At 47.9% G+C, this 25388-nt stretch overlaps 1 protein-coding gene across 1 annotated transcript in view; it reads right to left on the bottom strand.

Annotated features, from left to right (window-relative positions):
- Positions 1-743: 743 nt before the first annotated feature.
- Positions 744-25388, bottom strand: part of LOC129843364 (rho guanine nucleotide exchange factor TIAM1-like) — a 127782-nt gene continuing 103137 nt past the window's right edge. Inside the window, 12 exon segments of the mRNA XM_055912064.1 lie at positions 744-1934; positions 1937-1966; positions 2354-2844; positions 4862-5034; positions 5325-5412; positions 9191-9299; positions 12284-12342; positions 17606-17714; positions 19382-19500; positions 21581-21760; positions 23008-23116; positions 24399-24524. Coding sequence (XP_055768039.1) covers positions 1812-1934; positions 1937-1966; positions 2354-2844; positions 4862-5034; positions 5325-5412; positions 9191-9299; positions 12284-12342; positions 17606-17714; positions 19382-19500; positions 21581-21760; positions 23008-23116; positions 24399-24524 — 1716 coding nt within the window. The 3' untranslated portion in view covers positions 744-1811.

Below are 25388 nucleotides of genomic sequence, written 5' to 3'. Positions count from 1 at the left end.
TCCCTCTTCCTCCCCCCTGTCCCTCCCTTCCTCCCCCCTGTTCCTCACTTCCTCCTCCCTGTCCCTCCCTTCCTTCCACCTGTCCCTCTTCCTCCCTTCCCCCTGTCCCTCTTCCTCCCTTCCCTGTCCCTCCCTTCCTCCCCCCTGTCCCTCACTTCCTTCCCCCTGTCCCTCACTTCCTTCCACCTGTCCCTCCCCTCTGTCCCTCTCCCCTGTCCCTCCCTTCCTCCCCCATGTCCCTTCCTTCCTAACCCCTGTCCCTCCATTCATCCCCCGTCTCTCCCTTCCTTCCCCCCTGTCCCTCCCCTCTGTCCCTCGCCCCTCCCTTCCCCCTGTCCCTAACTTCCTTCCCCCCTGTCCCTCCCTTCCTTCCTTCCCCCCTGTCCCTCCCTTCTTCACCCCTGTCCCTCCCTTCCTCCCCGTCTCCCCCTTCCTTCCCCCCTGTCCCTCACCCCTGTCCCTCCCTTCCTCCCCCCTGTCCCTCCCTTCCTTCCCCCTGTCCCTCCCTTCCTCCCCTCTGTCCCTCCCTTCCTCCCCTCTGTCCCTCCCTTCCTTCCCCCTGTCCCTCGCCCCTGTCCCTCCCTTCCTCCCCTCTGTCCCTCTCCTCAGGTCTGGGCATATTGTACCGAACTGTCGCTCTGTCTCTTGACAAACCGGTTCTCTACGACCTTTCACAGTCCTATAGATGCCAGTAGAGGCTGAGGTTGAACCAAACCATGACACAAAACAACAGTACAGTGCTGTAAATGCTGTAAGTAGGAAACCGATTTATTTGATATGATATCAACACATTGTAATATTTACATACAGAGTAATACAAATGTAGTCTTAGTAGCACAATGGGTTGTTTCACAAGTATTATTAGTAATATTATAGGATTTCTTTTCACCATTTGACACTAGTGTAGACATCTTCACCATCTTGATTGCATCCAGCAAGTTTTACATGTATTTGAGAAGGTTTTTTTTTCTGTGTGGGGGGTTGTCTGTTTCGGTGCCCCCCCCCCAAAAAAATATAATCAACACCAATTCACTTAACAAATAAATAAAAAAACATGGTTTTGAAAATGCATTATTGATGGTGAAACAACAAGATTTAATTTTCTTAACAGTAAAATACTTGAATGTAATGAATGTATGTGCAAGTTGTCCACAACAAAGACGTGCACCAACAGTGTAGGTAATAATAAAAGGTGACAGGGTGTAGTAAATCAGAACGGGTGTCATGAAGAGCAGTAAAAGGTCGATAAAATGGTCGGAAAGTTAAAAAAATAAAAAATAAAAGACGGAAAAAAATAACAAAAATAATATGACAATTCAAGTAAAACAGGATTTTGTTAAAAGACAATTGAAATCCTTTAAGTGAAGAGTGAAGATGAGGTCAATAAAACACACATCTGTTATTCTATGTCATCACAGAACGAACAAAATAGTTTTAAGACAAAAAAAATAAAATAGAGCCTGGTTTCGGTTTGCAAAACAGGAGGTCAAAATGATATACACAACAAGGGAAGTAAATCGAGAAACTGAGTAGATAAAATACTGTGAAAACAGGCGACTTAAAGACTAGGCTGTCCTCTACCGTCGAGTATTATTTTGATATTTAAATAATATACAGCCCTTTACTATGATACAAAAGTCTCTGTCTCTCAGACAAGGATTCATGTGTTCACAACAAATACCCACGTGGCAACAATAAGCAGGAACCTATAGTAACCCCAGGAATCTACCCCTATGTGCAAACCATGCCAATCAACAGTATTGATCAGGGTCCGTGATTGTACCGCTAGACAGACGGTCAGTGTCAATCTCTTACAGCTTGGCCTCTAACGTCACCACGATTGGACGAGCCCTCCATGTCGCTATATCATTGGTTGATTGGATAAGACCGCTCTCCTCTCCTTGTATTCCAGTATGGCTCCCATTGGAGGGCTTCTCAGTTCGATGTTCACCAGTCTATCTGTACACTACAAAAAAACAACACATTCAACCACAGGAGAACTCTCACAGTAGACGTACCATACATGTCTATACACATGCATTGTGGTCGGATGGGGATTGATTGACTTCACTGGATCGTCTCTGGTCTTGAAGCCCATGAACTGTGTCCCAAAATGTACCCTATATAGTGCATTCCTTTTTTTTACCAGGGGCCAATGGGATACCCTATAGGACCTGGTCAAAAGAAGTACACTAAAAAGGAGTCATGTAAAGCTCTCTGTCTGAGGCACACTACTGTCTGTAGAGTTCTCTCTCCTCTTCTAGTCTAGTTCTGGTGAGTCCGGAGGACAGTCCTCCCTGCGTACCCAGATGTCCTTAGCTTCCCCCCTAGACCCCTGGTCATCCACGCTCACCCCAACCAGAGCACACTGCTTCCCCAGGTGGGGGAGCCTCATCTCTGGGGTAGTGGTCCCCATGGCTCCCTGGGGCTGGAGGTGTTTAGGGCCCACCTCTTTGCCTTCTTCTCCCAAGGACAGGGCCCCTACAGGCCCTTCAAGGTCTGCGGTGGATGGAGGTTCAGAGGAGGGTCCTCCGACAGACTGGCAGAAATCGTCATCGTCACTAAGGATGTCTGTCTCTTTAACGTCTCCTCCTCCTTTCACCTGCGCCTCCTCCTCGTAGCGCTCCAGGTCAAACTGCTCCTCCACCCAGCGGTCTGTATCCCCTGTCTGCACCTCTCCCCGTCCCTGTCCTTCCTTTTGTCCCTGTCCCTCAAGCTCTTCAGGGGACAGTGGGGACAGAGGGGACTCCTGGTCCGGCTCGCCGTCGAAGACGATGTCCGTGTCGATGGTGAAACGGTTCCTCACCAGTTTCCTCCGGCCCAGGGTCCGCGCCGGGTCTGACACTGCAGAAGGAAAGACAGACACATATCATGGTTTCAGTGGGATGAATTGATTATATAACCTTGCTTCAACATCAATGTTTTTATTTCACCTTTTATTTAACCTGGTCGGACAGTTGAGAACAAGTTCTCATTTACAACTGCGACCTGGCCAAGATAAAGCAAAGCAGTGCGACAAAAAGAACAACACAGAGTTACACATAAACAAACGTAGAGTCAATAACACAAAAATAGGAAAATATATGTACAGTGTGTGCAAATGTAGAAGAGTAGGGAGGTAAGGAATTAAATAGGCCCTAGAGGGCGAAAATAATTACAATTTAGCAATAACACTGGAGTGAATAGATGTGCAGATGATGATGTGCAAGTAGAGATACTGGGGTGCAAAAGAGCAAGAGGTAAGTAATAATATGGGGATGAGGTAAGATGAGGTAAGATGAGGTATAATATAAACACAGCATAAGCTAGATGTTAGCTTTTACCTGCTTTAATCATCACGCTCACCCCACCCTCCATCCCATCCTCCACACCTCTCCCGACAGCACCCATCCTCCACACCTCTTCCGACAGCACCCATCCTCCACACCTCTCTCGACAGCACCCATCCTCCACACCTCTCTCGACAGCACCCATCCTCCACACCTCTTCCGACAGCACCCATCCTCCACACCTCTCTCGACAGCACCCATCTTCCACACCTCTCTCGACAGCACCCATCCTCCACACCTCTCTCGACAGCACCCATCCTCCACACCTCTCCCGACAGCACCCATCCTCCACACCTCTCCCGACAGCACCCATCCTCCACACCTCTCTCGACAGCACCCATCCTCCACACCTCTCTCGACAGCACCCATCCTCCACACCTCTCTCGACAGCACCCATCCTCCACACCTCTCTCGACAGGACCCATCCTCCACACCTCTCTCGACAGCACCCATCCTCCACACCTCTCCCGACAGCACCCATCCTCCACACCTTTCCCGACAGCACCCATCCTCCACACCTCTCCCGACAGCACCCATCCTCCACACCTCTCCCGACAGCACCCATCCTCCACACCTCTCCCGACAGCACCCATCCTCCACACCCCTCTGGACAGCACCCATCCTCCACACCTCTCTCGACAGCACCCATCCTCCACACCTCTCCCGACAGCACCCATCCTCCACACCTAACATCCTCCACACCCCTTTCGACAGCACCCATCCTCCACACCCCTTCGACAGCACCCATCCTCCACACCTCTCCCGACAGCACCCATCCTCCACACCTAACATCCTCCACACCCCTTTCGACAGCACCCATCCTCCACACCCCTTCGACAGCACCCATCCTCCACACCTCTCCCGACAGCACCCATCCTCCACACCTCTCCCGACAGCACCCATCCTCCACACCCCTTCGACAGCACCCATCCTCCACACCTCTCCCCACAGCACCCATGCTCCACACCTCTCGACAGCACCCATTCTCCACACCTCTCTCGACAGCACCCATCCTCCACACCTCTCCCGACAGCACCCATCCTCCACACCTCTCCCGACAGCACCCATGCTCCACACCTAACATCCTCCACACCTCTCTCGACAGCACCCATCCTCCACACCTCTCCCGACAGCACCCATCCTCCACACCTCTCCTGACAGCACCCATCCTCCACACCTCTCCCCACAGCACCCATCCTCCACACCTCTCCCGGCAGCACCCATCCTCCACACCTCTCCTGACAACACCCATCCTCCACACCTCTCCCGACATCACCCATTCTCCACACCTCTCTCGACAGCACCCATCCTCCACACCTCTCTCGACAGCACCCATCCTCCACACCTCTCCCGACAGCACCCATCCTCCACACCTCTCCCGACATCACCCATCCTCCACACCTCTCTCGACAGCACCCATCCTCCACACCTCTCTCGACAGCACCCATCCTCCACACCTCTCCCGACAGCACCCATCCTCCACACCCCTCTGGACAGCACCCATCCTCCACACCTCTCCCGACAGCACCTACCTGCTCTGTTCATGGCAGGTCTGGCTCCTTTCAGGGCACAGAGGCGTTTGCCTCCGAAGGGGACATACTGCTGGTTGGGAGGTAGAGACTCTGTCTTCATCAGCTGACGTCGTTGTTTATCCCTCAGGATGGAGTGGACTGTCTTCAGGAAGTCCTTCTTACTGTCCACAGAACTGGATGAGACAGAAGTGGATTTTAATTGGGTGGATTATTAAGACATTCTCAGATGGTTGAGACATATATAGGTCAACATCCACAGCATTAATCAGCGTCAACGAGCTTCCCCTCTTACAGCACGCTTTGGGCATCAATAAATTAATTAAATATGAAAACAATTCATGTGTTTAAAATTTAAAAACTATTAAAAGCTATCGATGGTGGTTCCAAAAATAAATCAGTGACATTGTTGTCTTCAGTCAGGACTGACAGACATCAGGTGGTCAAATAAGATCAGGAGGCTCACCTGCAGCACAGGTGAAATATCCTCTCCGGCCGTCCTTCTGACTCGGACTTGACGTGGACGATCTCACACACGGCAGAGCCCTCTCCTTCTGCACGGAACACACACACACACACACACACACACACACACACACACACACACACACACAGTAGTTATAACCTCACGTACAGAACAGCTCATCTGTAGTCATTCATTATCTTCATTTCACTCAATCATATGTCTATTCTGACAGAGAAGGAGATTACAAAATTATATGTCTATTCTGACAGAGAAGGAGATTACAAAATTGTGTCTATTCAGCCACCCCAGTCATAGACTGTTCTCTCTACTACCGCATGGTAAGCGGTACCGGAGTGCCAAGTCTAGGACAAAAAGGCTTCTCAACAGTTTTTACCACCAAGTCATAAGACTCCTGAACAGTTAACTAAATGGCTACCTGGACTATTTACATTGTGTGTGTCCCCCAACCCCTCTTTTACACTGGTGCTACTCTCTGTTTATCACATATGCATAGTCACTTTAACCATATCTACATGTACATACTACCTCAATCAGCCTGACTAACTGGTGTCTGTATGTAGCCTTTCTACTCTTATTTTCAAATGTCTTTTTACTGTTGTTTTATTTCTTTACTTACCTACACACACCTTTTTTTCTCTGCACTATTGGTTAGAGCCTGTAAGTAAGCATTTCGCTGTAAGGTCTACACCTGTGGTATTTGGCGCACGTGACAAATACACTTTTGATTTGAGAAATGGAGATTACAAAATTGTGTCTGTTCAGACAGAGAAGGACATCACTAAATCAATACAGGAATGGTTGAATTTTAAGAGTTTTCAGTACCAGTCAAAAGTTTGGACACACCTACTACACATTAAAGGGTTTTTCTTTATTTTTACTATTTTCTACATTGTAGATTAATAGTGAAAACATCAACCCTATGAAATAACACATATAGAATCATGTAGTAACCAAAAGATTGTTAAACAAATCAAAATATACTTTATATTTGAGATTATTCAAATAGCCACTCTTTGCCTTGATGACAAATTTGCACACTCTTGGCATTCTCTCAACCAGCTTCACTTGGAATGCTTTTCCAACAGTCTTGAAGGAGTGCCCACATATGCTGAGCACTTGTTGGCAGCTTTTCCTTCACTCTGCGGTCCAACTCATCCCAAACCATCTCAATTGGGTTGAGGTCGGGGGATTGTGGAGGCCAGGTCATCTGATGCAGCACTCCATCACACTCATTCTTGGTAAAAGAGCCCTTACACAGCCTGGAGGTGTGTTGGGTCATTGTCCTGTTGAAAAACAAATGATAGCGGGACGAAGCGCAAACCAGATATGATGGTATATCGCTGCAGAATGCTGTGGTAACCATGCTGGTTAAGTGTGCCTTGAATTCTAAATAAATCACCGACAGTGTCACCAGCAAAGCACCCCCACACAATCACACCTCCTCCTCCATGCTTCACAGTGGGAACCGCACATGCAGAGATCATCCGTTCACCTACTCTGCATCTCACAAAGACACGGCGGTTGGAACCAAAAATCTCTAATTTGGACTCATCAGACCAAAGGACAAATATCCACCGGTCTAATGTCCATTGCTCGTGTTTCTTGGCCCAAGTAAGTCTCTTCTTCTTTTTGGTGTCCTTTAGTAGTGGTTTCTTTGCAGCAATTCGACCCCTGAAGGCATGGTTCACACAGTCTCCTCTGAACAGTTGATGTTGAGATGTGTCTGTTACTTGAACTCTGTGAAGCATTTATTTGGGCTACAATTTCTGAGGCTGTTAACTCTAATGAACTTATCCTCTGCTGCAGAGGTGACTCTGGGTCTTCCTTTCCTGTGGCGGTCCTCATGAGAACCAGTTTCATCATAGAACATGATGGTTTTTGTAACTGCACTTGGAATAAACTTTCAAAGTTTTCTGGATTGTCTGACCTTCATGTCTTAAAATAATGATGGGCTGTCATTTCTCTTTTCTTATTTGAGCTGTTCTTGACATAATATGGATGTGGTATTTTGCCAAATAGGGCTATTTTCCTACCTTGTCACAAAAACAACTGATTGGCTCAAACGCATTAAGGGAAGAAATTCCACAAATTACCTTTTAAGAAGGCTCACCTGTTAATTGAAATGCATTCCAAGTGACTACCTTATGAAGCTGGTTGAGAGAATGTCAAGAGTGTGCAAAGCTGTCATCAATGTAAAGGATGGCTATATTAAACTGTACCTTGGTTATTGAGGGCTCTATATTGAACTGCACAGTACCTTGGTTATTGAGGGCTCCATATTGAACTGCACAGTACCTTGGTTATTGAGGGCTCCATATTGAACTATACCTTGGTTATTGAGGGTTCTATATTGAACTATACCTTGGTTATTGAGGGCTCTATATTGAACTGTACCTTGGTTAATGTGGGCTCTATATTGAACTGTACAGTACCTTGGTTATTGAGGGCTCTATAGTGAACTGTAAAGTACCTTGGTTATTGAGGGCTCCATATTGAACTATACCTTGGTTATTGAGGGTTCTATATTGAACTGTACAGTACCTTGGTTAATGAGGGCTCTATATTGAACTGTACCTTGGATATTGAGGCTCTATATTGAACTGTAATGTACCTTGGATTTTGAGGGCTCTATATTGAACTGTAAAGTACCTTGGCTTTTGAGGGCTCTATAGTGAACTGTACCTTGGATATTGAGGCTCTATATTGAACTGTAATGTACCTTGGATTTTGAGGGCTCTATATTGAACTGTACCTTGGTTACTGATGGCTCTATATTGAACTGTACAGTACCTTGGTTATTGAGGGCTCTATATTGAACTGTAATGTACCTTGGATTTTGAGGGCTCTATATTGAACTGTACCTTGGATATTGAGGCTCTATATTGAACTGTAATGTACCTTGGATTTTGAGGGCTCTATATTGAACTGTAAATTGGTTATTGAGGGCTCCATATTGAACTGTACCGTGGTTATTGAGGGCTCCATATTGAACTATACATTGGTTTTTGAGGGCTCTATATTGAACTGTAAATTGGTTATTGAGGGCTCTATATTGAACTGTACCTTGGATATTGAGGGCTCTATATTGAACTGTAAATTGGTTATTGAGGGCTCTATATTGAACTGTACCTTGGTTATTGAGGGCTCTATATTGAACTGTAAATTGGTTATTGAGGGCTCTATATTGAACTGTAAATTGGTTATTGAGGGCTCTATATTGAACTGTAAATTGGTTATTGAGGGCTCTATATTGAACTGTAAATTGGTTATTGAGGGCTCTATATTGAACTGTAAATTGGTTATTGAGGGCTCTATATTGAACTGTAAATTGGTTATTGAGGGCTCTATATTGAACTGTAAATTGGTTATTGAGGGCTCTATATTGAACTGTAAATTGGTTATTGAGGGCTCTATATTGAACTGTAAATTGGTTATTGAGGGCTCTATATTGAACTGTACTGCACATTGGTTGTTGAGGGTTCTATATTGAACTGCACAGTAACTTGGTTATTGAGGGCTCTCTGTTGAACTGTACCTTGGTTATAGAGGGCTCTATACTGTACAGTACCTTGGTTATTGAGGGCTCTATACTGTACCTTGGTTATAGAGGGCTCTATACTGTACAGTACCTTGGTTATTGAGGGCTCTATACTGTACCTTGGTTATTGAGGGCTCTATACTGTACAGTACCTTGGTTATTGAGGGCTCTATACTGTACCTTGGTTATTGAGGGCTCTATACTGTACAGTACCTTGGTTATAGAGGGCTCTATACTGTACAGTACCTTGGTTATTGAGGGCTCTATACTGTACCTTGGTTATTGAGGGCTCTATACTGTACTGTACCTTGGTTGTTGAGGGCTCGGACTTGGAGGGTGTCTGTGGAGATCATGTGACGGAAGCGGAAGGGGTCCTTGTCTTCAGACGAGACTGATGACGCTCGATGGGACCCACCCTGAGAGACACACACACAGACCTTAGATACCCGCCCCCAATAGACAGATACCCGCCCCGCCAACAGACAGATACCCGCCCCCCAACAGATACCCGCCCCCCAACAGACAGATACCCGCCCCCAACAGATAGATACCCGCCCCCAACAGACAGATACCCTCCCCGCCAACAGACAGATACCCGCCCCCCAACAGACAGATACCCGCCCCGCCAACAGACAGATACCCGCCCCCCAACAGACAGATACCCGCCCCGCCAACAGACAGATACCCGCCCCCCAACAGACAGATACCCGCCCCCAACAGACAGATACCCGCCCCCCAACAGACAGATACCCGCCCCCCAGCAGACAGATACCCGCCCCCCAACAGACAGATACCCGCCCCCCAACAGACAGATACCCGCCCCCCAACAGACAGATACCCGCCCCCCAACAGACAGATACCCTCCCCGCCAACAGACAGATACCCGCCCCCCAGCAGACAGATACCCGCCCCCCCAACAGACAGATACCCGCCCCCCCAACAGACAGATACCCGCCCCCCCCCAACAGACAGATACCCGCCCCCCAACAGACAGCTACCTGCCCCCAACAGACAGATACCCGCCTCCCCCCAAACAGACAGATACCCGCCCCCCAGCAGACAGCTACCTGCCCCCAACAGACAGCTACCTGCCCCCAACAGACAGATACCCGCCCCCCAGCAGACAGCTACCCGCCCCCCAGCAGACAGCTACCTGCCCCCAACAGACAGATACCCGCCCCCCCCAGCAGACAGATACCCGCCCCCCCAACATACAGATACCCGCCCCCCCCAGCAGACAGATACCCGCCCCCCCCCCCCCAGCAGACAGATACCCGCCCCCTAGCAGACAGATACCCGCCCCCCCAACAGACAGATACCCGCCCCCCAACAGACAGATACCCGCCCCCCCAACAGACAGATACCCGCCCCCCAAACAGACAGATACCCACCCCCAACAGACAGATACCCGCCCCCCAGCAGACAGCTACCTGCCCCCAACAGACAGATACCTGCCCCCAACAGACAGATACCCGCCCCCCCAGCAGACAGATACCCGCCCCCCCAACATACAGATACCCGCCCCCCAACATACAGATACCCGCCCCCCAGCAGACAGATACCCGCCCCCCAACAGACAGCTACCTGCCCCCAACAGACAGATACCCGCCTCCCCCCAAACAGACAGATACCCGCCCCCCAGCAGACAGCTACCTGCCCCCAACAGACAGCTACCTGCCCCCAACAGACAGATACCCGCCCCCCAGCAGACAGCTACCCGCCCCCCAGCAGACAGCTACCTGCCCCCAACAGACAGATACCCGCCCCCCCCAGCAGACAGATACCCGCCCCCCCAACATACAGATACCCGCCCCCCCCAGCAGACAGATACCCGCCCCCCCCCCCCCAGCAGACAGATACCCGCCCCCTAGCAGACAGATACCCGCCCCCCCAACAGACAGATACCCGCCCCCCAACAGACAGATACCCGCCCCCCCAACAGACAGATACCCGCCCCCCAAACAGACAGATACCCACCCCCAACAGACAGATACCCGCCCCCCAGCAGACAGCTACCTGCCCCCAACAGACAGATACCTGCCCCCAACAGACAGATACCCGCCCCCCCAGCAGACAGATACCCGCCCCCCCAACATACAGATACCCGCCCCCCAACATACAGATACCCGCCCCCCAGCAGACAGATACCCGCCCCCCAGCAGACAGATACCCGCCCCCTAGCAGACAGATACCCGCCCCCTAGCAGACAGATACCCGCCCCCCAGCAGACAGATACCCGCCCCCCAGCAGACAGATACCCGCCCCCTAGCAGACAGATACCCGCCTCCCAACAGACAGATACCCGCCCCCAACAGACAGATACCCGCCCCGCCAACAGACAGATACCCGCCCCCAACAGACAGATACCCGCCCCCCAGCAGACAGATACCCGCCGCCCAACAGACAGATACCCGCCCCCAACAGACAGATACCCGCCCCCCAACAGACAGATACCCGCCCCCAACAGATAGATACCCGCCCCCAACAGACAGATACCCTCCCCGCCAACAGACAGATACCCGCCCCCCAACAGACAGATACCCGCCCCGCCAACAGACTGATACCCGCCCCCCAACAGACAGCTACCTGCCCCCAACAGACAGATACCCGCCCCCCCCAGCAGACAGATACCCGCCCCCTAGCAGACAGATACCCGCCCCCCCAACAGACAGATACCCGCCCCCCCAGCAGACAGATACCCGCCCCCCAACAGACAGATACCCGCCCCCCAACAGACAGATACCCGCCCCCAAGCAGACAGATACCCGCCCCCCAACAGACAGATACCCGCCTCCCCAACAGACAGATACCAGCCCCCCAAACAGACAGATACCCACCCCCAACAGACAGATACCCGCCCCCCAACAGACAGCTACCTGCCCCCAACAGACAGATACCCGCCCCCCCCCCCAAACAGACAGATACCCACCCCCCAGCAGACAGCTACCTGCCCCAACCAGACAGATACCCACCCCCAACAGACAGATACCCGCCCCCCAACAGACAGCTACCTGCCCCCAACAGACAGATACCCGCCCCCCCCCCAAACAGACAGATACCCACCCCCCAGCAGACAGCTACCTGCCCCCAACAGACAGCTACCTGCCCCCAACAGACAGATACCCGCCCCCAACAGACAGATACCCGCCCCCCCAGCAGACATATACCCGCCCCCCCAACATACAGATACCCGCCCCCCCCGCAGCAAACAGATACCCGCCCCCCAACAGATTATGATATCATGGTTGCTCAGTCCTTGCATTCATAGTTCTGTCTATTCATTTTCAGAGTGGTACATTTCTCCAGGCCCATCCCTCTGCTTTTTACCGAAACAAGGGTGGGGAAACGCTTTGTTATCGTTTCAACTGCTGATTGCCGCTTTAAGAGAGAAGGAACTCACCATTTTCTTCTTCTGCTTGGAGCCGTCCTTACACACAAACACCACGGCTGTTTTGAAGACTGAACGAAGAAGAAAAGGTTAGCAGAAAGACTTCTCACACTGATTTCTCAAAACCACTTCATTGTTTGAGTAATACTTTTCAAATACACAAGTTACCATAATATATAATTATGTGTTCATTGAGTTATCAGGCTTACACTCAGTCCCAAATGGGCTGTGGTCAAAAGTTGTGCACTACATAGGAAATGGGGGACACAGTCTATGTCATTAGACAGAGTGGTACATGTATCCTTATGTAACAGACAGCCAGTCTAAGAGTGATCTAGAGAAGGTTCTAAGTAGATTCATCCTGTTCTAGAATTAGAACCCCATTAGCTACATGGTTCTGAGTAGATTCATCCTGTTCTAGAATTAGAACCCCATTAGCTACATGGTTCTGAGTAGATTCATCCTGTTCTAGAATTAGAACCCCATTAGCTACATGGTTCTGAGTAGATTCATCCTGTTCTAGAATTAGAACCCCATTAGCTACATGGTTCTGAGTAGATTCATCCTGTTCTAGAATTAGAACCCCATTAGCTGCATGGTTCTGAGTAGATTCATCCTGTTCTAGAATTAGAACCCCATTAGCTACATGGTTCTGAGTAGATTCATCCTGTTCTAGAATTAGAACCCCATTAGCTACATGGTTCTGAGTAGATTCATCCTGTTCTAGAATTAGAACCCCATTAGCTACATGGTTCTGAGTAGATTCATCCTGTTCTAGAATTAGAACCCCATTAGCTACATGGTTCTGAGTAGATTCATCCTGTTCTAGAATTAGAACCCCATTAGCTACATGGTTCTGAGTAGATTCATCCTGTTCTAGAATTAGAACCCCATTAGCTACATGGTTCTGAGTAGATTCATCCTGTTCTAGAATTAGAACCCCATTAGCTACATGGTTCTGAGTAGATTCATCCTGTTCTAGAATTAGAACCCCATTAGCTACATGGTTCTGAGTAGATTCATCCTGTTCTAGAATTAGAACCCCATTAGCTACATGGTTCTGAGTAGATTCATCCTGTTCTAGAATTAGAACCCCATTAGCTACATGGTTCTGAGTAGATTCATCCTGTTCTAGAATTAGAACCCCATTAGCTACATGGTTCTGAGTAGATTCATCCTGTTCTAGAATTAGAACCGAATTAGCTGCATGGTTCTGAGTAGATTCATCCTGTTCCTAGAATTAGAACCCCATTAGCTGCATGGTTCTGAGTAGATTCATCCTGTTCTAGAACTAGAACCCCATTAGCTGCATTCTGAGTAGATTCATCCTGTTCTAGAATTAGAACCCCATTAGCTGCATGGTTCTGAGTAGATTCATCCTGTTCTAGAACTAGAACCCCATTAGCTGCATTCTGAGTAGATTCATCCTGTTCTAGAATTATAACCCCATTAGCTGCATGGTTCTGAGTAGATTCATCCTGTACTAGAATTAGAACCCCATTAGCTGCATTCTGAGTAGATTCATCCTGTTCTAGAATTATAACCCCATTAGCTGCATGGTTCTGAGTAGATTCATCCTGTTCTAGAATTAGAACCCCATTAGCTGCATGGTTCTGAGTAGATTCATCCTGTTCTAAAATTAGAACCCCATTAGCTGCATTCTGAGTAGATTCATCCTGTTCTAGAACTAGAACCCCATTAGCTACATGGTTCTGAGTAGATTCATCCTGTTCTAGAACTAGAACCCCATTAGCTGCATGGTTCTGAGTAGATTCATCCTGTTCTAGAATTATAACCCCATTAGCTGCATGGTTCTGAGTAGATTCATCCTGTTCTAGAATTAGAACCCCATTAGCTGCATGGTTCTGAGTAGATTCATCCTGTTCTAGAACTAGAACCCCATTAGCTGCATGGTTCTGAGTAGATTCACCCTGTTCTAGAACCCCATTAGCTACTTGGTTCTGAGTAGATTCATCCTGTTCTAGAACTAGAACCCCATTAGCTGCATGGTTCTGAGTAGATTCATCCTGTTCTAGAACCCCATTAGCTACATGGTTCTGAGTAGATTCATCCTGTTCTAGAACCCCATTAGCTACTTGGTTCTGAGTAGATTCATCCTGTTCTAGAATTAGAACCGAATTAGCTGCATGGTTCTGAGTAGATTCATCCTGTTCCTAGAATTAGAACCCCATTAGCTGCATGGTTCTGAGTAGATTCATCCTGTTCTAGAACTAGAACCCCATTAGCTGCATTCTGAGTAGATTCATCCTGTTCTAGAATTAGAACCCCATTAGCTGCATGGTTCTGAGTAGATTCATCCTGTTCTAGAACTAGAACCCCATTAGCTGCATTCTGAGTAGATTCATCCTGTTCTAGAATTATAACCCCATTAGCTGCAAGGTTCTGAGTAGATTCATCCTGTTCTAGAATTAGAACCCCATTAGCTGCATTCTGAGTAGATTCATCCTGTTCTAGAATTATAACCCCATTAGCTGCATGGTTCTGAGTAGATTCATCCTGTTCTAGAATTAGAACCCCATTAGCTACATGGTTCTGAGTAGATTCATCCTGTTCTAGAATTAGAACCCCATTAGCTGCATGGTTCTGAGTAGATTCATCCTGTTCTAGAATTAGAACCCCATTAGCTACATGGTTCTGAGTAGATTCATCCTGTTCTAGAATTAGAACCCCATTAGCTACATGGTTCTGAGTAGATTCATCCTGTTCTAGAATTAGAACCCCATTAGCTACATGGTTCTGAGTAGATTCATCCTGTTCTAGAATTAGAACCCCATTAGCTACATGGTTCTGAGTAGATTCATCCTGTTCTAGAATTAGAACCCCATTAGCTACATGGTTCTGAGTAGATTCATCCTGTTCTAGAATTAGAACCCCATTAGCTACATGGTTCTGAGTAGATTCATCCTGTTCTAGAATTAGAACCCCATTAGCTGCATGTTTCTGAGTAGATTCATCCTGTTCTAGAATTAGAACCCCATTAGCTACATGGTTCTGAGTAGATTCATCCTGTTCTAGAATTAGAACCCCATTAGCTACATGGTTCTGAGTAGATTCATCCTGTTCTAGAATTAGAACCCCATTAGCTACATGGTTCTGAGTAGATTCATCCTGTTCTAGAATTAGAACCCCATTAGCTACATGGTTCTGAGTAGATTCATCCTGTTCTAGAATTAGAACCCCATTAGCTACATGGTTCTGAGTAGATTCATCCTGTTCTAGAATTAGAACCCAATTAGCTACATGGTTCTGAGTAGATTCATCCTGTTCTAGAATTAGAACCGAATTAGCTGCATGGTTCTGAGTAGATTCATCCTGTTCCTAGAATTAGAACCCCATTAGCTGCATGGTTCTGAGTAGATTCATCCTGTTCTAGAACTAGAACCCCATTAGCTGCATTCTGAGTAGATTCATCCTGTTCTAGAATTAGAACCCCATTAGCTGCATGGTTCTGAGTAGATTCATCCTGTTCTAGAACTAGAACCCCATTAGCTGCATTCTGAGTAGATTCATCCTGTTCTAGAATTATAACCCCATTAGCTGCATGGTTCTGAGTAGATTCATCCTGTTCTAGAATTAGAACCCCATTAGCTGCATTCTGAGTAGATTCATCCTGTTCTAGAATTATAACCCCATTAGCTGCATGGTTCTGAGTAGATTCATCCTGTTCTAGAATTAGAACCCCATTAGCTGCATGGTTCTGGATAGATTCATCCTGTTCTAAAATTAGAACCCCATTAGCTGCATTCTGAGTAGATTCATCCTGTTCTAGAACTAGAACCCCATTAGCTACATGGTTCTGAGTAGATTCATCCTGTTCTAGAACTAGAACCCCATTAGCTGCATGGTTCTGAGTAGATTCATCCTGTTCTAGAATTATAACCCCATTAGCTGCATGGTTCTGAGTAGATTCATCCTGTTCTAGAATTAGAACCCCATTAGCTGCATGGTTCTGAGTAGATTCATCCTGTTCTAGAACTAGAACCCCATTAGCTGCATGGTTCTGAGTAGATTCACCCTGTTCTAGAACCCCATTAGCTACTTGGTTCTGAGTAGATTCATCCTGTTCTAGAACTAGAACCCCATTAGCTGCATGGTTCTGAGTAGATTCATCCTGTTCTAGAACCCCATTAGCTACATGGTTCTGAGTAGATTCATCCTGTTCTAGAACCCCATTAGCTACTTGGTTCTGAGTAGATTCATCCTGTTCTAGAATTAGAACCGAATTAGCTGCATGGTTCTGAGTAGATTCATCCTGTTCCTAGAATTAGAACCCCATTAGCTGCATGGTTCTGAGTAGATTCATCCTGTTCTAGAACTAGAACCCCATTAGCTGCATTCTGAGTAGATTCATCCTGTTCTAGAATTAGAACCCCATTAGCTGCATGGTTCTGAGTAGATTCATCCTGTTCTAGAACTAGAACCCCATTAGCTGCATTCTGAGTAGATTCATCCTGTTCTAGAATTATAACCCCATTAGCTGCATGGTTCTGAGTAGATTCATCCTGTTCTAGAATTAGAACCCCATTAGCTGCATGGTTCTGAGTAGATTCATCCTGTTCTAGAATTAGAACCCCATTAGCTGCATGGTTCTGAGTAGATTCATCCTGTTCTAGAACTAGAACCCCATTAGCTGCATGGTTCTGAGTAGATTCACCCTGTTCTAGAACCCCATTAGCTACTTGGTTCTGAGTAGATTCATCCTGTTCTAGAACTAGAACCCCATTAGCTGCATGGTTCTGAGTAGATTCATCCTGTTCTAGAATTATAACCCCATTAGCTGCATGGTTCTGAGTAGATTCATCCTGTTCTAGAATTAGAACCCCATTAGCTGCATGGTTCTGAGTAGATTCATCCTGTTCTAGAACTAGAACCCCATTAGCTGCATGGTTCTGAGTAGATTCATCCTGTTCTAGAACCCCATTAGCTACTTGGTTCTGAGTAGATTCATCCTGTTCTAGAACTAGAACCCCATTAGCTGCATGGTTCTGAGTAGATTCATCCTGTTCTAGAACCCCATTAGCTACATGGTTCTGAGTAGATTCATCCTGTTCTAGAACCCCATTAGCTACTTGGTTCTGAGTAGATTCATCCTGTTCTATAACTAGAATCCCATTAGCTGCATGGTTCTGAGTAGATTCATCCTGTTCTAGAACTAGAACCCCATTAGCTACATGGTTCTGAGTAGATTCATCCTGTTCTAGAACCCCATTAGCTGCATGGTTCTGAGTAGATTCATCCTGTTCTAGAACCCCATTAGCTACATGGTTCTGAGTGTGCATTTCAGATGCACACTAGGTATTTTCCTTAACGTACTGAATGCAGCCAGTTGGGGTTCCTTCTTCCATTTGCCCAGGGAGGAGGGAGGGTTGAGCCATGCTACGCTGGTGTGGAGCAGCAAGTCACCCATCGACAGATCAGCAACCTACAACACACAACACAACCATGTTACAACACACTAATGTTACAGCAATGTTAGATTAACAACACACCCATGTTAGATTAACAACACACCCATGTTACATTAACAACACACCCATGTTACATTAACAACACACCCATGTTAGATTAACAACACACCCATGTTAGATTAACAACACACCCATGTTAGATTAACAACACACCCATGTTACACACCCATGTTAGATTAACAACACACCCATGTTACACACCCATGTTAGATTAACAACACACCCATGTTAGATTAACAACACACCCATGTTAGATTAACAACACACCCATGTTAGATTAACAACACACCCATGTTACATTAACAACACACCCATGTTAGATTAACAACACACCCATGTTAGATTAACAACACACCCATGTTAGATTAACAACACACCCATGTTAGATTAACAACACACCCATGTTACACACCCATGTTAGATTAACAACACACCCATGTTACACACCCATGTTAGATTAACAACACACCCATGTTACATTAACAACACACCCATGTTACATTAACAACACACCCATGTTACACACCCATGTTACACACCCATGTTAGATTAACAACACACCCATGTTACATTAACAACACACCCATGTTACATTAACAACACACCCATGTTAGATTAACAACACACCCATGTTACACACCCATGTTAGATTAACAACACACCCATGTTACATTAACAACACACCCATGTTACATTAACAACACACCCATGTTACATTAACAACACACCCATGTTAGATTAACAACACACCCATGTTAGATTAACAACACACCCATGTTACACACCCATGTTAGATTAACAACACACCCATGTTACACACCCATGTTAGATTAACAACACACCCATGTTAGATTAACAACACACCCATGTTAGATTAACAACACACCCATGTTACATTAACAACACACCCATGTTAGATTAACAACACACCCATGTTAGATTAACAACACACCCATGTTAGATTAACAACACACCCATGTTAGATTAACAACACACCCATGTTACACACCCATGTTAGATTAACAACACACCCATGTTACACACCCATGTTAGATTAACAACACACCCATGTTACATTAACAACACACCCATGTTACATTAACAACACACCCATGTTACACACCCATGTTACACACCCATGTTAGATTAACAACACACCCATGTTACATTAACAACACACCCATGTTACATTAACAACACACCCATGTTAGATTAACAACACACCCATGTTAGATTAACAACACACCCATGTTAGATTAACAACACACCCATGTTACATTAACAACACACCCATGTTACACACCCATGTTACACACCCATGTTAGATTAACAACACACCCATGTTACATTAACAACACACCCATGTTACATTAACAACACACCCATGTTAGATTAACAACACACCCATGTTAGATTAACAACACACCCATGTTACATTAACAACACACCCATGTTAGATTAACAACACACCCATGTTACATTAACAACACACCCATGTTAGATTAACCTCTGTTTTACACCACCACCACCGTACCTCTGTCTCACACCACCACCACCACCGTACCTCTGTCTTACACCACCACTACCACCGTACCTCTGTCTCACACCACCACCACCGTACCTCTTTCTTGTCTCCACTCTGCTCCGCTATGAGCTGGTCAAACACCAACCCAAACTCCTCGTGGATCTTCTGCATCTCATTGATGTGACTGGCCACCTTGTTCATGGCCTTCATAGCGACTGGACAGGAAGGAGAGAGAAGAGAAGCACTCTTAGTATCATCTACTAGAGGAAATGACTCACTGTCACAATGACTACATGTATTCATCTTGATGTTGCCAAGAAGTAGTGTGCAGTACACCCATTGATGAAATAAGGGCACGCACGCACGCACGCACGCACGCACGCACGCACACACACACACACCAGCCTAGTTAAATAAAAAAGGTTAAATAACATTTTTAAATAAATGCTGACCATATGGTAATGCTCTCTCACATTATCCACCCACTACCCACCCATCCATCCACCCAACCACCCTCCCAACCATCCATCCAACCACCCTCCTAACCATCGACCCTCCCATCCATCCATCCACCCTCCTAACCATCCATCCATCCACCCTCCCAACCACCCTCCTAACCAACCATCCAACCATCCATCCATCCACCCTCCTAACCATCCACCCACCCACCCACCCACCCAACCACCCTCCTAACCATCCATCTATCCACCCAACCACCCTCCTAACCATCCATCTATCCACCCAACCACCCACCTAACTATCCAACCACCCTCCTAACCATCTATCCATCTACCCTCCAATCCACCCACCCTCCTAACCATCTATCCATCCACCCTCCCAACCAACCATTCATCCATCCATCCACCCTCCCAACCAACCAACCAACCAACCAACCATCCACCCACCCAACCATCCACCTAACTATCCATCCATCCACCCTCCCAACCAACCATTCATTCATCCATCCCCCCCCCCCAACCAACCATTCATCCATCCACCCTCCCAACCAACCAACCATCCACCCAACCACCCTCCTAACTATCCATCCACCCTCCCAACCAACCATCCACCCACCCAACCACCCACCCAACCACCCTCCTAACTATCCATCCAACCTCCCAACCAACCAACCATCCACCCACCCAACCACCCACCTAACTATCCATCCACCCTCCCAACCAACCATTCATCCATCCACCCTCCCAACCAACCATTCATCCATCCACCCTCCCAACCAACCATCCACCCACCCAACCACCCACCTAACTATCCATCCACCCTCCCAACCAACCATTCATCCATCCACCCTCCCAACCATCCATCCAACCACCCTCCTAACCATCGACCCTCCCATCCATCCATCCACCCTCCCAACCATCCATCCAACCACCCTCCTAACTATCCATCTACCCTCCAATCCATCCACCCTCCCAACCAACCATTCATCCATCCACCCTCCCAACCAACCAACCATCCACCCACCCAACCACCCACCTAACTATCCATCCATCCACCCTCCCAACCAACCATTCATCCATCCACCCTCCCAACCAACCATTCATCCATCCACCCTCCCAACCAACCATCCACCCACCCACCCACCCAACCACCCTCCTAACTATCCATCCCTCCTCCCAACCAACCAACCATCCACCCACCCAACCACCCTCCTAACTATCCATCCACCCTCCCAACCAACCAACCATCCACCCACCCAACCACCCACCTAACTATCCATCCATCCACCCTCCCAACCAACCATTCATCCATCCACCCTCCCAACCAACCATTCATCCATCCACCCTCCCAACCAACCATCCATCCACCCACCCAACCACCCACCTAACTATCCATCCACCCTCCCAACCAACCATTCATCCATCCACCCTCCCAACCAACCATTCATTCATCCATCCACCCTCCCAACCAACCATCCACCCACCCAACCACCCACCTAACTATCCATCCACCCTCCCAACCAACCATCCACCCACCCACCCACCCACCCAACCACCCTCCCAACCACCCTCTCAACCATCCATCCATCCACCTTCCCAACCAACCAACCATCCACCCACCCACCCACCCAACCACCCTCCCAACCACCCACCCACCCTCCTAACCATCCACCCATTCATCCATCCATCCACCCTCCCAACCATCCAATCACCCATCCACCCTCCCAACCACCCTCCTAACCGTCCACCCAACCACCCTCCTAACCATCCACCCATCCATCCATCCATCCACCCTCCCATCCATCCATCCATCCACCCTCCCTGCCTCCCTCCTTACCATTCAGGTGATAGTGTTCTTCACTGTCGGGGTCAGTCAGTGAGTACAGCTCTCTCAGTAGCAGTGGGTACTTCAGGACTCTCTGGATGGGTTTGATCAGGTAGGACTCCAGGGTTGAGGAGTGTTGCTGTTTAGGGTTTCTCTCTTCCAGAAACGCCTTGAAGTCTGCATCGGTCTTAGCTAGATGCAATGAGAGGGGAGGTTTAATACACATAACCTCCAAATGTTTCAGAGGAGCTGGATGATTAAATAACATCCGACATAGAGAAGTCCCCCGACTGTTTGCTGTTACCATGCTCTTGCGTCAGGGGTGTCAAACTCATTCTACATGGAATGGCCTCGTGTCTGCAGGTTTTTCCTTTCAATTAATACCTAGATAATCAGGTGAGGGAGAGTTATTTCCTCAATTCTTCAATCAGGTACAAAGGAGGAGCAAAAACCCCCGCAGACACTCGGCCCTCCGTGGAATGTGTCTGATGGGATCTGTTAACAAAGTGTACTGTCATAAAATAACACATCTCTTCTGTGGGGTTGAATATTCAGCAGTATTCAAGACCGGAGTGGTGGAGACCGAATCATGACCAAGACCGGGGGGGGGGGGGGGGGGGGCCGAATCAAGACCCCGGGGGGGGGGGGACCGAATCATGACCAAGACCGGGGGGGGGGGGGGTCTTGATTCGGTCCCCCCCCTGGTCTTGGTCATGATTCGGTCTCCACCACTCCGGTCTTGATTCAGTCCCCCCCCCCCCCCCCCCCCCCGGAAATGATTCGCCACCCCACCCTCCAGTCTCGAAGAGGGCATTCAACACTGTCCTAACAGACCTGCTATTGCTATGAAGAGGTTATTCAACACTGTCCTAACAGACCTGCTATAGCTATGAAGAGGTCATTCAACACTGTCCTAACAGACCTGCTATCGCTATGAAGAGGTCATTCAACACTGTCCTAACAGACCTGCTATAGCTATGAAGAGGTCATTCAACACTGTCCTAACAGACCTGCTATAGCTATGAAGAGGTCATTCAACACTGTCCTAACAGACCTGCTATAGCTATGAAGAGGTTATTCAACACTGTCCTAACAGACCTGCTATCGCTATGAAGAGGTCATTCAACACTGTCCTAACAGACCTGCTATAGCTATGAAGAGGTTATTCAACACTGTCCTAACAGACCTGCTATAGCTATGAAGAGGGCATATCGGGGACCCCTTAAAGATCACTGAGGCCCGGTGAAATCGGAGGAATGCTTCAGGTGTATTAACCCTGTATGAGCACCTTGGACACACACACACACACTGTGTTTAACTCACCTTTCACGAGCGCCTTGGACACACACACACACACACACACACACACACACACACACACACACACACACACACACACACACACACACACACACACACACACACTGTGTTTAACTCACCCTTTACGAGCACCTTGGGGACTTTGGTGTGGCTGGCGCAGAAAGCGCTGTAGATCTTGAACCGGTCTGCGTAGTACAGGAAGGACCCTCCTAGAGAGAAGAGGATTTTCTGAGGACAGGAGAGAGAGAGGCGCGGTTACACAATGTGTTTTTGGAAGCGGCCGGACAGTTAAAATGCCAGATGTAGGTTTGACGCTCGTTCCAGCCAGGCTGCTATTTGCATCCAAGCAGAGCCGTATTTCATTTCAGGAAGCATGTTATTTTGTTGTTCCGGGAAGATCCCTCTTTTCATTCGAGGCAGGGTGTTATTTTGTCGTTTGAGGCAGGGTGATATTTTGTCGTTCGAGGCAGGGTGTTATTTTGTCGTTCGAGGCAGGCTGTTATTTTGTGGTTCGAGGCAGGGTGTTATTTTGTCGTTCCAGGCAGGCTGTTATTTTGTCGTTCGAGGCAGGGTGTTATTTTGTGGTTCGAGGCAGGCTGTTATTTTGTCGTTCGAGGCAGGGTGTTATTTTGTCGTTCCAGGCAGGCAGTTATTTTGTCGTTCGAGGCAGGGTGTTATTTTGTGGTTCGAGGCAGGGTGTTATTTTGTCGTTCCAGGCAGGGTGTTATTTTGTCATTCGAGGCAGGGTGTTATTTTGTCGTTCCAGGCAGGGTGTTATTTTGTCGTTCCAGGCAGGGTGTTATTTTGTCGTTCCAGGCAGGGTGTTATTTTGTGGTTCGAGGCAGGGTGTTATTTTGTCGTTCGAGGCAGGGTGTTATTTTGTGGTTCGAGGCAGGGTGTTATTTTGTCGTTCCAGGCAGGGTGTTATTTTGTCGTTCCAGGCAGGGTGTTATTTTGTCATTCCAGGCAGGGTGTTATTTTGTCGTTCCAGGCAGGGTGTTATTTTGTGGTTCCAGGCAGGGTGTTATTTTGTCGTTCCAGGCAGGGTGTTATTTTGTGGTTCCAGGCAGGGTGTTATTTTGTCGTTCGAGGCAGGGTGTTATTTTGTCATTCCAGGCAGGGTGTTATTTTGTCGTTCCAGGCAGGGTGTTATTTTGTGGTTCCAGGCAGGGTGTTATTTTGTCGTTCGAGGCAGGGTGTTATTTTGTCATTCCAGGCAGGGTGTTATTTTGTCGTTCCAGGCAGGGTGTTATTTTGTCGTTCGAGGCAGTGTGTTATTTTGTGGTTCCAGGCAGGGTGTTATTTTGTCGTTCCAGGCAGGGTGTTATTTTGTCGTTCCAGGCAGGGTGTTATTTTGTCATTCCAGGCAGGGTGTTATTTTGTCGTTCCAGGCAGGGTGTTATTTTGTCGTTCGAGGCAGGGTGTTATTTTGTCGTTCGAGGCAGGGTGTTATTTTGTCATTCCAGGCAGGGTGTTATTTTGTCGTTCGAGGCAGGGTGTTATTTTGTACCTTGAACTGGTCCACTCTCTCCAGCTTCTCCAAGTCTGGAACCAATCTGGTCCCGTCTTCTAGAGTCTTCAGGAATTCCACCTGGAACTCGACCATCTCAGGCAGGTTCCCAATCAGAATGTCCAGCTGGAACAAAGAAGGGAAATATATTATTTCTCAATACATCAATGAATTACATACAACTCAAGGGTCCAATTACATTGAGAGGTATGCATCCCAAAATGGCATCCTACTACCTATATTGTGCACTAGATAGGAGATAGGGCTGCATTCAGGCTGCAACAGTGAGGGTGTTGAAGTGAGGAGATCCTAATAAAGCAATAGAACCATCTGTGTTCCATCAACATCACAGTGTCAACCTTACAGCTCTCTCTTCCTCTTCTCTCTTTAAACATCCTAATCTACCTCCCTCTCACCCTCCCTCCCTCCCTCTCTCTCTCTCGCCCTCCCTCTCACCCTCAGTCCATCTCTCTCGCCCTCCCTCCCACCCTCTCTCTCTCTCGCCCTCCCTCTCACCCTCAGTCCATCTCTCTCACCCTCCCTCCCTCCCTCTCTCTCTCTCGCCCTCCCTCTCACCCTCAGTCCATCTCTCTCGCCCTCCCTCCCACCCTCTCTCTCTCTCGCCCTCCCTCCCTCTCGTCCTCCCTCCCTCCCTCTCTCTCGTCCTCCCTCCCTCCCTCTCTCACTCTCCCTCTCTCTCGTCCTTTCTCACCCTCCCTCCCGTCCTCTCGTCCACCCTCCCTCCCTCTCTCTCTCTCGTCCACCCTCCCTCCCTCCCGTCCTCTCTCGTCCTCCCTCCCTCTCCTACACACAGCACACGGTTACGCAACAGCCATTCTAAGAAACATTTTAGTACCAGATACATTTAAGCTACAGTATGGCTCCGTGTGTGTGTGTGTGTGTGTGTGTGTGTGTGTGTGTGTGTGTGTGTGTGTGTGTGTGTGAGTGTGTGAGTGTGTGAGAGAGAGAGAGAGAGAGTGTGAGTGTGTG

Source organism: Salvelinus fontinalis, unplaced genomic scaffold (assembly GCF_029448725.1).
Source record: "Salvelinus fontinalis isolate EN_2023a unplaced genomic scaffold, ASM2944872v1 scaffold_0126, whole genome shotgun sequence".
Classification (NCBI taxonomy): Eukaryota; Metazoa; Chordata; class Actinopteri; order Salmoniformes; family Salmonidae; genus Salvelinus; species Salvelinus fontinalis.
The sequence above is the reverse complement of the archived record's forward strand: the minus strand, read 5'-3'. Positions and strand labels throughout refer to the sequence as shown.